General features: G+C 38.4%; 1 protein-coding gene across 1 annotated transcript in view; it reads left to right on the top strand.

Moving 5' to 3' along the window:
• ADGB (androglobin) overlaps positions 1-16,003 on the top strand; it is a 149,790-nt gene that overhangs the window by 83,020 nt on the left and 50,767 nt on the right. The window contains exons 14-20 of the mRNA XM_077776069.1: positions 840-873; positions 1,740-1,923; positions 2,835-2,898; positions 6,719-6,821; positions 8,553-8,694; positions 10,047-10,161; positions 11,582-11,749. Coding sequence (XP_077632195.1) covers positions 840-873; positions 1,740-1,923; positions 2,835-2,898; positions 6,719-6,821; positions 8,553-8,694; positions 10,047-10,161; positions 11,582-11,749 — 810 coding nt within the window. The remainder of the gene's footprint in view (positions 1-839; positions 874-1,739; positions 1,924-2,834; positions 2,899-6,718; positions 6,822-8,552; positions 8,695-10,046; positions 10,162-11,581; positions 11,750-16,003) is intronic.

Here is a 16,003-nt window from a genome sequence, read left to right as displayed (position 1 = left end):
TATATTTATTCCTTGCAGATCATAATGTCATTATATTCAATCTGTAGTAATGGCAGGTGCTTCATACCAAGTAGAATAACTAGTTAAGGATATTATTGTTTTAATTTAACTTATATTATAAGGGGTGCCTGGGTCGCTCAGTCGGTTAAGCGTCTGACTTAACTCAGGTCATGATCTCATGGCTCGTGGATTCGAGCCCCGCATTGGGCTCTGTGTTGACAGTTAGCTCAGAGTCTGGAGCCTGTTTTGGATTCTGTGTGTGTGTCTCTCTCTCTGACCCTCCCCTGCTCTTGCTATCTCTCTCTCTCAGAAATAAATAAAGCATTAAAAAATAATTTAACTTATAAGATTCAATCATTTAATAAACTCACGTATTCTTTGTTTTAATGTCACAAACTTAAACCTTTAGGCAATTATTTAATTAAATTCACATCTTTGAACTCTAAGTTTGAAAACAAAGTTTATGCTTTGCCATGTCTTAGTAACTATTGCAAAAATCTGTTTCTTTAATATTTAAAAATTATTCAAAGTTTATTTATCATTGAGAGACAGAGCATGATCATGAGAAGGGGAGAGAAAGGGGAAGACACAGAATCTGAAGCAGGCTCTAGGCTCTGAGCTGTCAGCACAGAGCCCAAAGCGGGGCTTGAACTCACAAGCCATGTGATCATGACCTGAGCTGAAGTTTGACACTCAACTGACTGAGCCGCCCAGTAGCCCCTGTTCCTTTAATATTTAAAGACAGTATTAACTCTTTTAAAAGCATTGGTGCTTTAGATAGCTAACATGTTTTGTTGAATTTAAAAATGGTTTCTTAATGTGTTCCTTTCAATTCACAGGGCAATATTATTTCACAAGTTATACCTGGAAAAGGTAAATTCATAATCTTCTCATGACTTTGAAAACCATCAAAGCACAAAGGGATCTCTGTTTCTTGACAGCTTTTCTGGCTCTTGGCAGCCTGTCTCCAGTGTCTCCTCTGATGTGCTGAGTCTAATCTACTCTGGGCTAGACAATTCAGATGATCTCACTTGTTAACCTCATGCTTAAAGTCAAAATAAGAGATGATCTGATTAAGGGCCCATGAATACAGTTCATGTGTTTTAATACATGCATGTGATGATCAAAGTGCTGAAACCATTGCCTATTCCTCAGGGCCTCCAAAAAGACTTGGCCAATCCTCAAATCTAAAAAAGCATTAGTGGCATGTGCATAGCTAACACTTTGAGTCAAGAAGTCTGTAAGAACTTTATGACATTACTTGATAGACATAAAACAAGATACAGAATGATTGACTGTGAGGAGCCATTAAATGACTTACTGAAGTACGTTTATTGCAATGGCTTCTCAGGTTGTCCTTTCTTCTGTTGCGTGAGCCGTCCCCTTATACAAACATGTCTGCCTATAGTAGATTTTAAATATATAAACTAACTGATTTTGTTATAGCTTCATAATCTGTGAAAAATATGCATACAACTTTATGAAAGTGATTTCAAAGTTCTGAACACTCTGCTATGTATATAAGTTAGGATTAAATTCCCCTGAGTGTATAAAAATGTGTCTCTGCATGAATGTCCCCAAATCTGAGGCTTGCATGTAAATGATTGTCTCAGGGAATGGTTTTTGCTTTCGAAAACAGACATTCATATGCAAATTCCCTCTATAACTTCCTGTACCTCAGTAACTTAATAATTAGCAAGATAGGTGCAGTTGATGTTTTTGTCTTCTGCTCTGCACAGAAGAACTAACAGAAGTTGGATTGAATGACACAGCTCATCAAGGTGAAGGACTTAGTTTGGAAAAAGATTTAGTCAGCCAGACAACAGCAACACAGGAAAAATCACAGGAGGAGCTTGCAACAATAAATAATAATGTTACTAAAGAAATATGGTTAAATTTTGAAGACTTCTGTGTATGCTTTCAGTAAGTATAAACTTTTGGTGTGTATTAAATGTGGTGATGTATAAGCCATCAATTTTTAGCTATCATTTAAAAGAGTTAAACCAACATTGGTCTGGCATTGATATAATAGCAAGTGGAACTGTTACAAAGAAAGATAGATGGGTTGACTGTCCACATAAAACATTAAAAGCCAAATCTCAGGCCAGTTTCAGGTCATCCTCTGAGATTTATTTATTGATTAAGATGAAGACAGTTTATGCACTGAGAGAGATCATTTTTGTCTCTTTAAGACAACTAATTCAATACAGTTATGAATTTTCCCAGCTTTATTGACATATAAATGATATATAAAATTATAAGATATTTAAAATGTACATGGTGATGAATTGATACAAATCTACATGGTGAAAGACTCTTCCCATTGAGTTCACACATCCAACACCTCACACATTTACCAATTTGGGGGGAGAGGGTAGGAACATTGGAGTTCTACTCTCTTAGCAAATTTCAGTAACACAATCCAGTATTGTCAAATTTAGTCACCATATGGGGTGCCTGGGTGGCTCAGTCGGTTAAGCATCAGACTTGGTTTGGGCTCAGGTCATGATCTCACAGTTTTGTGAATTTGAGCCCAGTATCAGCTCCAGCGGGGAGCCTGCTTGGGATTCTCTCCCTCACCACCCTTCCCGCCTTGCACTGTGTCTGTCTGTCTCAAAATAAATAAAAACAAAAAAATTTTTTAAAGCTTAGTCACTATGTTGTACCTTAGATCCTCAGACCTTATTTATCTTATAACTGAATGTTTGTACACATTTACCAACCTCTTTCTACTTTCTACACCCCCAGCCCCTCTAATTATTTGATCCTAGGAAACTTAACATGTACTAGTCTGTTGCATATGATGACAGTAACCTGTTATAAATGTTTTTCAGGAATATATGTATTTTTCACAAACCAAGTTCATATTGCTTTAACTTTCAAAAAACAGAATTCAAGGTAAATATATTATGATCTCTTTTCCTTCTCATATGTAAATTTATAATTAAATCATGCTAGTGAGAAACAGCTTCAAATCTACCAAGCATTTCTAAAATTATGAATTATATTAATGAAATCAATTCTTAGAGTTTTCTACTAATCTCTTATCCAGAAAATAAGCAAAATTCTCCTACCTCATATCTCCAAGTATGATTCATCTGATTATGTTTAATCCTGAACTGTGTTATTATGTAGATTCACATTTAAAATGTTTGATTTGTGAATAAATGAATCACAAACAAATTCACTATATTTGATTTAAATTACTGTTTATTGAGGGGCACCTGGGTGGCTCAGTCGGTTAAGCGTCCAACTTCAGCTCAGGTCATGAACTCATGGTTCGTGGGTTTGAGCCCTGCATCGTGCTCTGTGCTGACAGCCAGCTCAGAGCCTGGAGCCTGATTCAGATTCTGTATCTCCCTCTCTCTCTGACCCTCCCCTGCTCTCTCTCTCTCTCAAATAAATAAAACATTAAAAAAATAAATTACTGTTTATTGAATTACATGCTATTCCTAAAACAAAAGCACATTTTTACTATTATTTCTGCTGTTTTTGCCCATGTTCTTCCCTCTACCTGGAGTTCATTTCCTTTCATCTTTATTGCCTTCATCAGGCTAATGCTAGAAGTCATTCAGAACAGCATGAATGTCCTTGACTCTGTGAGATCTCCTTCCCTGGCCACAGAGTCTAAGTCAAGTACCCTGACTGTATGCACTCTGTATAATCTATACTTACCCTTCTCTATCCCAACTGCCTGATTGTTTCTCTGTGTCCCTCTACTTACCCACCCATTTAATGTAACATCTTAAGGAAAAGGACTCTGTCCTTTTGTTTACTATTGCAATATTGGTCCTAGTATAAGGTAGGAACTCAATAAAAGATTATTGAGTGAATTGATTAACACATCTCACACGGACTGGAATTTTAGGGAAAACTATGAAACATATTTTGGGAAACTAAATTTAACTGAAACTCTTATGTTGCTTATATGTATGGGGCTGTTCAAGCCCCTAGCAATAAGGCCACATCTCCAGGAGCAGTACACAAAGTTGGAGGAAAAAAGAAGTCTTGGAGATGGCTTTTCCCATTGCATTTGTACTAGATGAGAATGCCAGCAGAGGAAACCTTTTGAGCATTTCTCAAGAAGTGCTTTGTAGCTGGTTGTCTGTTCCAAAAGCAAGAATCAAGTCTGTAGTAGTGCCTCGGTTGGGAGGGTTGGGGAGGAAGATTGGAGGAGAACTGGTCAATCTAGCTTTGGAGTTTATCTATGTAAACACCCAGAGGAATGCTTTGAGTTAATGAAGATAACAAAACCGCTAGTTGGGAATAAGTGAACTCAGAATATGATGTGAGAATAACATACAGTTTACAGGTACTTCGATATATCTCCATATTTATTGTTGGCAGTAATAAAATGAAAGTCATTTATAGGTACCTACTCTGTTGCCGGCCCTAAATGAGGTTTTTTATTGCATTAACTCCCCATAGCAAATCCTATGAAAGGAATATTATTGTCATCATTTTTCAGGAAAGGAAACTGAGGCAGGTTAAGGTGAGTGAATTGCCCAAAGACCACCAAACTTGTGTCACAAGGATCATGAGAATAAGGTTTGCCTGATGTGAAGCCTAGGACCTTGTCATGAGTACACCTCTCTCACAAGGTACCCCATATTGGCATCCTGAAACCAGACTGCCTGGCTTTGAATCCAGGTTTCACTGGAGTGGGACTCTGAGTAAGTTAAGTCCATTTTGCCTCAGTTTCCTTTCCTATAAAATGATTGCAGTAAGAGCTCTATATTGTAGCGTTGGGAAAAAAAATTGAGAGGATGTGTGTCAAACACTTAGAAGAATCCCTGTTAACAGCAAGTGAGAATCAATGTTGCTGTCACTACTGTCACTAAAGGCACTTGGGTTATGAATTTTTGTTATACATCACCCTCCCAGTACACATGTGTATCTGTGCAGTAAAATGGCCAACTGATTTTACAGACTGATGATAAGTGTAGATTTTTTTTCCTTTTCAAGTCTCACCTTGGCAAAATAAGATGATAGCAAACCCTACAATACAAGTCTTTTTATTCCCCTGAATTTCTTTTAACATCAATTGTATGAAGAAACAATAACTTTTCCTTGGATGGCATTGGAATTCAAACTTAACAGCCTTTAGGATGGCATGGGAGGAAGGAGGGGTTGTGGGCTGGGGCCACGCGTTCCTGATTTTAATGGCCACAGGTACTGCCGGCTGAACCTGAGATCTCTCCCAGCACATTCCATAGATGTCCCATTGGTGCTCAGCATGTAGGTGGGGTAGGAGCTCCCAAAGGTGCCCCGTGCCGACACCAGAGGAGAGTACCTCTGTGTGGACTCCATGCCCGCCTTGTCCCCAAATTCGCAGACCCTCAAAAATGACAGCAANTTCCTGATTTTAATGGCCACAGGTACTGCCGGCTGAACCTGAGATCTCTCCCAGCACATTCCATAGATGTCCCATTGGTGCTCAGCATGTAGGTGGGGTAGGAGCTCCCAAAGGTACCCCGTGCTGACACCAGAGGAGAGTACCTCTGTGTGGACTCCATGCCCACCCTGTCCCCAAATTCGCAGACCCTCAAAAATGACAGCAAATGAGCTCTTTGCAGAAATTCTTACTCTGGCATGCACACCGGGCTGGCAAATCCAAGGTTCTTTCCTAATTGTGGATAGTGAATATTAGAAACATCTGTCTTTATCACCAACATGTTGCAGCTAAAAAGAAACAAATAAAATTGATGTCAAATGCTAACTGTTGAAAGATATTGAGGGAAATGATCATTTAAAACATGGTTACATTGTATCAAGCATTCAGAAATCTTGTCATTCTTGATTAAGTAACAAGCTTGCATTTTTCACAGTACCACTAGAGACTTTTCTTTCATATTTTAATTGTTTATATATTGTTGTAAAATAATATGAAAACTTTTAATGTATATTAACAAATTGGTTTAACACATATACCATATACCATCAATCAAAATTATGTGGAAGCACCAAGAATTTAAGAGGCAATAAAAGTGCAGTAGTCTCAAAGACCAACCTTAGAGCTGACAAATAGAGAGATCTACTTTTGAATCTCAGTTTTGCTATTTGCAACTACTGTGACCTTTGGAAAGTTACTTACTCTCTTTGTGTTTCAGTTTCTTCATCCATGATTATGGATATTAATGGTGCCCATATATGACGGATTGACTATCATGTTCATATAACCCTTACGTGGCTGTCCTTAAGAGAAGTTCTGGTTTTACTCAAAATTCCAATCTGGTTCATTAGTGTGCGTTGACTATATTTCTAAAGATCTTGTAAACAAAAGGAAGAAAGGGTTTATATCACATGCCATCCTATAAAATACCTTAAGACATCCCCATTAGACATCTCCATTCTCTGTCAAGGTTACTTTGTGGCCTATTTTTCAGAGACCTATATTTTCTGAGCATTGCTCAGCCAGTCTCTTCCATTTGTTATTTCTGGGAAAAGCCTATCCCTTTTCTTCACTCATGGAGAAGAGCTTTGACCCCCTCTGATAGGCCAGCCAATCTCACGCAGGTCCTATGGACCCAGCTTCCATAGACTATTGTCAACATTTACCCACTGTGATTTTCTACATTATCATTAAAGCTGGAAAACACTTTTGTGGTGTCTAGAGCACAGTAGGTTCTCTATAAATATTAGGTATAATTATTAGAAGTGGAACATGCACCGTTAATAGACTAATATTAAATTCAATGATTTGTCCGATTTCTTGCAGTTCTCAGATGAGCGTGTGTCCTACTATCTATTTGTGGATAGTCTGAAACCTATTGAACTGCTGGTTTGCTTTTCTGCCTTGGTACGATGGGGAGAATCAGGAGGTAAGCGGGCTTTGAGAAAGTCATAGTCTGAAATCCCAGCTCACTTTCATTCAGTCCAGGAGAAATCCAAGATTTTTAGGCTCTGGGTGAAGGAGACTATTTCCTCTCCGGAGTCTCTAAGAGAGTCACCCTTACACCACCTCCTAGGATTGTCTTCCTCCTCAGGCGTCATGGTTATGCTCACTCTTAGCTCCTGATCCTCGCCTTGCCGTGGTCCTATGCTCACATCTTCAGCATGCCTGGCCATTCTGTTTTCCCTTCCATCTCTGCATATCATCATTCTTGAGTCTTTCAAAATCCATGGAAAAACATGCACTTTTTCTTTGATTTGACAATAATGAAGGTGTTTTCCTCCATCCCACCCTGGCCTTGGTTTTCATCATTATACTTGAAAACTTACCTGCCAATAACTACATTCCCTCAAGCATCTCCATTTCACACTCTGACTACACGCCCTAACGCTCCAGTTCACTATTTCTAGAACCCCTGCTTCTACAATCCTTTGACTCCAATGGGAATACCATCCACTGACCTTCCCACTTTTCTCTATTCATCTGTCTCCTCATGTCCTTATTTCTCTCATCTCCCAGTTTGCATGGCCTGCTGTTGTAATTGTAGCCATGGACACACCTCAGCATCATTGCTCTTCTTACCCTCTCAGCTTACTGTCTTGGCAAAATCTCAATACTGGTTGAATTCAGCGGATGAGCTCTGCATCTTATGTGCGGTGCATCAGAGCACCAATGAATGTGCATCGACTGAATGTGACTGGAGAAAAACTAACTCTATCAGCTAGCCCCACTTTCAGCTGAGGGCCACAGATTTCAAAATGACCCCCGAAGCACTGCCAGCATTTCCCTGGTTCACGCATTCCATTGGAATTCTATGTGTGTACAGGTGTTTCAGGTCATGTTGTGTTCTTAAATCCTCAGTTTGGGCATTATCTGGAAGTAGGGTAAAAATATAAAGTCAGGTTAGTTCTGGAGATGTAATATACAGTAGAGTGACTATAATTAATGATACTATATGGTACATTTGAAAGTTGCTCAGAGAGAATCTTAAAGGTTCTCATTACAAGAAAAAAAATTGTAATTGTGTGTGGTGATGGTTGTTAACTAAATTTTCATGGTAACCATTTCACAGTATATACATGTATCGAATCATTGTGCTATACATCTAAAACTAATACAATGTTATGTGTTAACTTTTTTCACTGAAATTTTTTTTAACCTTTAAGTGTTTTGGCCTTGGCTACCAATGAAGAATGCCTAATATTCTTTATTCATTTTAAGATGAACACTTAATGCTAAAATTAAATTTTTGTTAATGATTTGCTATTTCTACACATAATTAACACTAAGAATCCAAAGTTAAAATGTAAACAATGGGATATTTCGACTTTGCCTGGCCACTTTCTTAGGAAAGTCTCTTAATTTCCCAGATGTGTTTTTCCCCCTTTAAAATTGCATCTAGAGGGATATTGTGATTTCTACCACAGCTAATAAAAGTGACGGGGATGATTCTGAGGAGGAAAACAGGACAGAGAGGAACACCTGAATCCCATTTCAGTATTATTTCCAATAACTATCTACCCAGAATAATTTCTCTGGGTTCTATGAATATTTTCAGAACACCTCTAATTCCTGATATTATTATTATCATTACTAGTGTTGTGAAGTGAAGGCCAGCTATAGTCTCACAGTCAAATTTCCATATTTCTTCCTTCCCTAGCTTTGACAAAAGACAGCCCCCACGTAGGGCCTGGACTGCTTACAGTGGAATCCCTTGCTTGGAAATCTCTGAAGCCACGAGATCTTCTTATGAAGATTCATACATATGCTACGAAGGCTACAGTGGTCCGGCTGCCTGTTGGGTATGGAGTGACTTTGTTTTTCCCACATGAAGAGTTTTTGAAGAGTTGTAAACTGCTGGCTACCTAATTATTAAACAATATGGGATCTAGGATATTGTTTCCAAAAGTGATTTCATATGGAACAGATCTATCATTATGATTCTTGAGAAAAATAACTCTAAGTAAACATATTGAAGAAAGGCTGTTCATTGAATCTCCTTTTGGACGACTCATGATTGCCAAAGATTGGTAATTTCTTTGGTAAAGAATAGGGTTTTAATCAGCATTTTTAAAAATCAATTTATTAAGCAATCCTTTTTGTTTCCTTCAGAATCTGATATTCCTTGGCAAGAACGATTTTGTTTAAAAACAGATTTTTTTCCTACCAGTCTATAGTTTTACCTTGTTTTTAATCTTACCTATAGCTTTATTTTTAATTAAAATAAACTTGGCTCGCAGATCATATTTTCCATTTTAAAGAAAATATGCATAATCAAAAAGTTTTCTTGATTTTGATGAATAAATTTCAAAATATTACCTCATATTTCAGATGAAGTGAATATTTTTATTGTTTCCCAAGATCAATCATGTTAACTCCAAGTGATCAATGAAAAGTGATGGCCCTTATAAAAAATAAAGCAACACCTAAGCAGCAAAATCAGATGCTAACATAATGCATGGCAAGCATCCAGTCTTCCTAGAAAATAATAAATTTTAAAACTTCAATATTTCTCACATCTACCCTAAAAACCCTGGCATAGAGAGATTCTCCCAGAAGTCATTATTCTGTCTGAGTGCTAATCTGCGAAGACAACCAAGAACAGGAAATTAATAAAGAACCTCCTTATATATATCCGGACTGTTTCCCCACAGCGCCTAACCTATCAACATGTATGTTTTGAACACTCTCTAAGTACTCAATAACTGGGTGGGAATGAATGTCCCTGCCCTCAGTGACACCACAACCCTGGTAGGAAAGACACAAACAACACACATAAAATGATGCATGTGTGAGAAAGTGACTATGAAATATACAAAGCCCTATACCACTGTGAATTATTGTTGTTAGTGAAAAATCAAGAGGAATCACCTGCATTTGGGACTGCAGCGTAGGGGAGATATCTCCAGCATATGCAAGTTTGTCATTTAGCGTAACTACATTTTGTCTTAGATGATTAATGAAAAATAGATTCTATGATCTCTGATGATTCTTTCAGAGTGAATATCCTAAAGTCTTTATCCCACCAGTGTTAAAGAATTCGACTCTCACTAATGTCTGACTTCATCTGAGCATGAGCTGTCATCAAATGACTAGCAGAGGCAACTACAGCCAAGGAACCCCTGGGTCCTCATATATTTTCCATTCTCTTTAGGAGACACATGCTGCTCTTCACTGCATACTCCCCCGTAGGGCATTCCATACATGTCTGCAGCATGGTGACTTTTGTCATTGGGGATGAAGATATCGTGCTACCCAACTTTGAGCCGGTAAATTTTAAGCAATTGTGATATGTGTGTGTGTGTGTTTGTGTGTGTGTGTGTGTGTGCCTTATTTTCAAAGGTTTGGAACTAAATCATATTCCTATTTTTTTATTCAACTTACTCATGTTTTACCTTTTAAAATGGTTAAGTATAGGGGCACCTGGGTGCTCAGCTGGTTAAGCATCTGACTTTGACTCAGGTCATGATCTCACAGTTTGTGGGTTTGAGACTCACATTGGGCTCTGTGCTGACAGCTCAGAGCCTGGAGGCTGCTTCAGCTTCTGTTTCTCCCTCTCTCTCTGACCTTCCCCTGCTCACACTGCCTCTCTCTCTCTCTCTCTCAGAAATAAACAAAACATTAAAAATTTTAAAAAAATAAAATGGTTAAGTACATTCTGTAGGAAATCTTCCAAAATGACATGTACAATAAACAGTCTATACTCTGTAGGAATGCAAATAAAATAATTTTAGTTTTTCTCCAACAACTGCATTCACTTCTGCTCTGTGGAATCCCAACATCTCAGGTAGATTGGTCCTTGGGAATATGTAGAGGATCAGTACAGTCCTTTCCATGACAGCTTGAAATTCTGGAATCATATACTCCTTGTATCCCTTCCTTGGCCTAAGAAATTTGGAGTGTTTGTCTCTGGGATTCAGGGAGAGCGGGTCCATGGAAAGTCCCGTCATTCTTGTTCATCTCCTCTTTCCTCGGTCTCCTCTTGGTGCCTCTTGCACCTCTGTTCTGATAGTGTCTGAAAGAAGAAACGAGGTAAATGGATCCAGCCTCTCCCCTGAGGTCCTGTCTCAGTTTTAGATGTCCTCTAAAAGGCATCCTCTTTAGATATGTGGGCCTCTGCTTTTGGAGGATCAATTTGCATGGGACATTCCCAGTGCACAATTCAGTTTTATACCCTCCCCCAACCCATCTCCATGTAGCACAGCCTCTTATTAGTGAGGTGAGAGCCTCTCAGCCAGTCAGTCAATAACTCTCTTGGCCAAGGTAGCGGCAAGATAATTCAAGGGCAGCTCTTTCGTGCTAATGTTGCTGTGGCCCAGGCAGGCTCAGTCATGGATTCTTGCCTTTCTAGGCAGGGGTGGTGCAGAATTCCCCCGTGACAGCCTCCTCCCTGCTCCTCTCACCAGTCCTCTCCCTCCTGCACAATAGAAGGAAGATCAGCAAGCCCACCTTATAAGTACATGTCTCTTATTCCCTTAAAACAAGGGAATTATATCCCTTGTTTTATATCTTTGAGATCACAGCCTCTAGCAAAATGCCTTGAGCAAGTAAGCCCTTCATAAATAACTATTGAATCAACCATATAAAAGAGGTTTATCATATTAACAGAAACTAAACTTTTGTAAGCTTAATTATAACACTTAAATAAAAAAAAAAAGTGAGGCTGGCTGTTTTGCTTTCTCTTCACAGGAGAGCTACCGATTCACAGAGCAGGCTCTAACAATTTTTAAAGCTGTTGGAAATGTGATTGCTAGTTTCAGAGATAAGACTAAACTTTCTGCAGCTCTGAAGGATTTACAGACAGCTCACTACCCTATTCCCCTCCACAATAAAGAACTAACTGCACAGCACTTCAGGGTAAGCGTGTTGAAAGTTATGATATTCCTAGAAGGATATTTTTATTTGAAAAAATATATCTTATATTAAGTGGCTCCCCAAATTCATCCTTTAAAAAGATTTACATATATTTCAAAGAGAAAGAGAACGTGCAATTGCAAGTTTTCTAAAGTGATGTCTAAGAAAAAGGGAAGGAAAGAGTCTCATCCTTTATTTTCCATAGAGAATTAAGCCTTGCTTTTGTAATTTGTATTTGCCCTTATAGCACCTTGTCTTCTATCTGGGCAACTCTACTTGGGACACAAGTCCCTCCCAATGGAGAACTGCTCACCTAGGGCATGGGTAATCTACAAGAACTACCTGCTGTGATTTACTCTTGAACCAATATGATTGCCTCCCTTCCGTGAACTCTCTCATCCATTCTTGAAGGTGATAGCTCTAAATGGCTTAAAGTGGTATCCACAAGCTCTAAAAATAATCAAATGATTAAATCATCATATGACAAGAAACCTATGGTCTCCACTGCTACAGTCAACCCTAAGGCCGTAGTTGGTATTCGACATCTCTCCTCTACCACTCATTCTAGATTTCCCATTCTTCCAGCCAAAGCTTCAGCTGTTCTAGTTGCCTGGTGGGTAACCTAGACCTTCAATCCTGATGGGTACAAGACCTTGATTGCCTTAATCTTTTCAGGCTGTGAGTAATCATTCACTGTCGAAGCACCAAGAAGTATCTCAACAGGGGCGCCTGGGTGGCTCAGTCGGTTAAGCGGCTGACTTCGACTCAGGTCATGAGCTCGTGGTTCATGGGTTCAAGACCCTCATTGGGGGTCTTGTTGTTGACAGCTCAGAGCCTAGAACTGGCTTTAGATTCTGTGTGTGTCTCTCTCTGCCCCTCCCCAGATTGCTCTCTGTCTCTCAAAAATGAATAAACATTAAAAATATAGTATCATGATAAATTCAGACATAATTCTTCCTGTCCTCATTATGCAGCAGAAACCCTAGTACTTCATGACAATCAGGGTAAATTCTTCCTCCACCCCATTGTATTAGTTCCTTTTTTCCTATTTGTATATCAGGATGAGGAGCTCAAAGCAAGAAGACATGTATCATAATTTAGGTTATTGTTAATCATATCATGTTCCCTGATGGAAACATTCCCTGCCATTCATCCCTAGGAATTAGGTTCTCCAATTTAGCAAATTACCTGTTGGGACAGAGAACACTAATAATTGCAAATGGGCCTTTGGAAATAATGGTGAGAGAGGTCAATCATACTTCCAATTTTTGAATCCCAGGCCTGTATATATTCACTTTCACAGATATAGCACTATGTGAGCCTTTGGTTCTGTCCATATATACTATGCCATGAAAGATACTGTGTCAGGTTTTCAGGGCATCATATTCAGGCTGGCTTCTTAGCTGAGGCTTTTATATGCCATTCCACTTTACCGGGAATCTTATCCATTCTTTCTGTGATATATATTAGGACCATTGAGTCCCAGACCTTTCTTAGTAGTTAACTCCTCTCTGTATGTGACCCTTTGTCCAAGGGGAAGTTAGGTTGGATCTGATGTTTGCAAATCAGATTTTATGTAACTTCCCTTAGCTCATGGTGCTGACAGAGGCACCAAGGAAAGATAAAACAAACTCATAATTGAAGTAAGTGTCAATTCTAGTAAGGACAATCACTACTCCTCCTTGACAGAAACCCATTGATATAAACTTGCCGCCAAATGGCTGACTGGAATCCCCATAGGATGGTATTATATAAAGTTTCTGCGACTAACAGGTTAGACAGCTAAGCCTGGGTGAAAGAGAGCTCAAACTATTGGAACCATTCATATTTCCTGTCCCTGCCATCAAGATTACTTGTTCATGAGTCTGTTGTTGCTAGGTCAAATCTAATATGTAAGGAACTTTTGTGCATGCATCACTTATACATTTTGGTAATGAAATGAGTTTATATTTTTAAATATTTTTATATCTTTATATTACATAGTTATGTGACAGTTTTCAGAGAGCCATGTCCCATAAATAAATAGACTCCAAATTTGTCTATCATAAACAATTCCAGATGGATCAGGTGCAGAATTCTGTAAGTATCGCATAGATAAGGACTCTCTCACTAGTAAATAACATTAGTGTATTATCTGGGAAGCTTTTCATTAGCATGTTTACAACAGAATTGGGCCAGGTGATCTTTATTTCCCTGGGATGCTCAATTCTCCTACAGATCTCTCTCTTACTTTAGATCCCTATCAAAGCTTATGGCCTTCTAAGCCACTCAATAAATGCAATGGAATAATATTTCCCAAAGCAGAATATTCTGGGTCCCACTCCAGAGAGGACTGTCAAGTACTGGCTTCTTTCTTAGTTGCAGTATCTTATCCTTTGCCTTACTGGGCATGTCCCAGCATGCCTCATACTCTGAATCCCTAAAATCTCCACGGAGGTGGTGAATCCATGAAAGTGTGCAAGGTTTATTCCTCACTCTCTAGCATGCATGTGTCTTAATCAGGAAGTAATGACCCCTTTCTGCCCACAGGTAGCACAGAGTAATATCCTGTAGAACTCCAACATGATCAGAGACTGCACATTCAAATGTAACAGAGGAGGATTAGTATAATTGTGTACTTTTCTTATTTATATATTAGATGTTGAAATATTTAGGATATTTTATTAGCATATCACAAAAAACATATCTAACTCATTTAAGTCATAACAAGGAGCTGGATATATTAATTTATGATAAGGATACAGGGAAATCTTGCTGACATCTCAGGATAGGAATGACACAGTGAGGAACTTCAAAGAGCATATAGATAGCCCTTAGAACTTACCTTCTTCATTTTGTTTTCTCTCATTCACATGGTGTCTCTACCCCTAAGTGCATATCATGGAAAAAATGGCCCCTGATTTACATCACTTTTCCATATGAGGCCAGTTTAGAATGTCTTGATCCTGATTTCAAATTATTCAGCCAAAGTAATAATGATTTGCTTAGCTTGGGTTAGATGGTTGCTTGCAGGCTTGGCCGCCATTGTCAGCTGATGGAGAAGCTACAAATACAGATTGTAACATTAGGTCTCTGTCTCTAAATATATGGGGAAGGGTGAGGTATAGTCAGAAAATATGGACGAAGCAGGAAGTACAATAGTTATAGGCCTTTGAAGGGCACTGTATTTCACCAAATCGAAGATGTACATTTCTTTTCACATTTCAACATCAGGAGGAAATCAGAGTATGTCTTAAAATTGGTGGTTCCTTACAATCATTGCTGGCCAGGTGGCCTTCGAATTTTTCCGCCTACACCCGGACTTGTTCATAGGGTCCATATTGTCACCACTTCAAAAGAAATGTGTGTATTTGACAAAAGCCTAATCCTTGGGGGAAGAGAATTAAATGACATTATTGAGCCTCTCAAGGAAACATGAAAGGAGAAGGATTTTCCCCATACCCTTCTCTGGAGCTTGGTTGTTTTTCTTAGTGGCATGACTGGGTAAATGGAGTCCCTCAGTCTATCAAGACAAAAAAGGTGAAAAAGACAAAATTATGCAGGAAAACATGAATGTTAAGTATTTTCAAAAAGTGATTTACAAGATTTTGAATATGAATGTTTTCAGAATACTTAACCATCTTATGTAGATTATTTTATTTTTTCACGTATGCTTAAGTGTGATATATGATGAAAAATGTCTGTCTAAATAAATCTAAAAGAGCTTTTTCGATAAGAAGTGAATACTCATTGATGAACTTAAGAAAGTGATAAAAACTCTAAACAGCATATTTTCATTTTTGGTAGCACATGAAACCATAGTGGGTCTTATTGGAATGGTATTATAGAATCAATGAAATAAAGTATTTAACTTGCTGAAGCACATGGGCCAGGTTTTTCACCTTACACTATATCTCTTCAACCAGTTATATTTTGTGAGAATACATTATAAACATTGTAGTGATTACGTGTTATGAAATTGGAAATAGTCAGATGAGAGGCACCTGGCTGCCTCAGTCAGTAGAGCAGGTGACTTCTTATCTCAGGGTGTGGGTTCAAGCCCCACCACATTGGGTATAGAGATTACTTAAAAAAAAAAAATGAAGTCTTAGAAAACAAAATAGTCAGATGATAAGTAATTTTGAGCTCTTACTGGGTGAATGACACTTTGAGGTCTTCTGTTATATTGTGCATCTGAAAAATACGTTGTTTTTTTTTGTTGTTGTTGTTTTTTTTTTTTTTTTTTTTTTTTTTAGTTTTTCTCTAGTTTTTTTAAGG

This window comes from Crocuta crocuta, unplaced genomic scaffold (assembly GCF_008692635.1).
Source record: "Crocuta crocuta isolate KB4526 unplaced genomic scaffold, BGI_CrCroc_1.0 scaffold25, whole genome shotgun sequence".
Lineage (NCBI taxonomy): Eukaryota > Metazoa > Chordata > Mammalia > Carnivora > Hyaenidae > Crocuta > Crocuta crocuta.
Note: the sequence above shows the minus strand (reverse complement) of the source record. Positions and strands in the feature narration are given on the sequence as shown.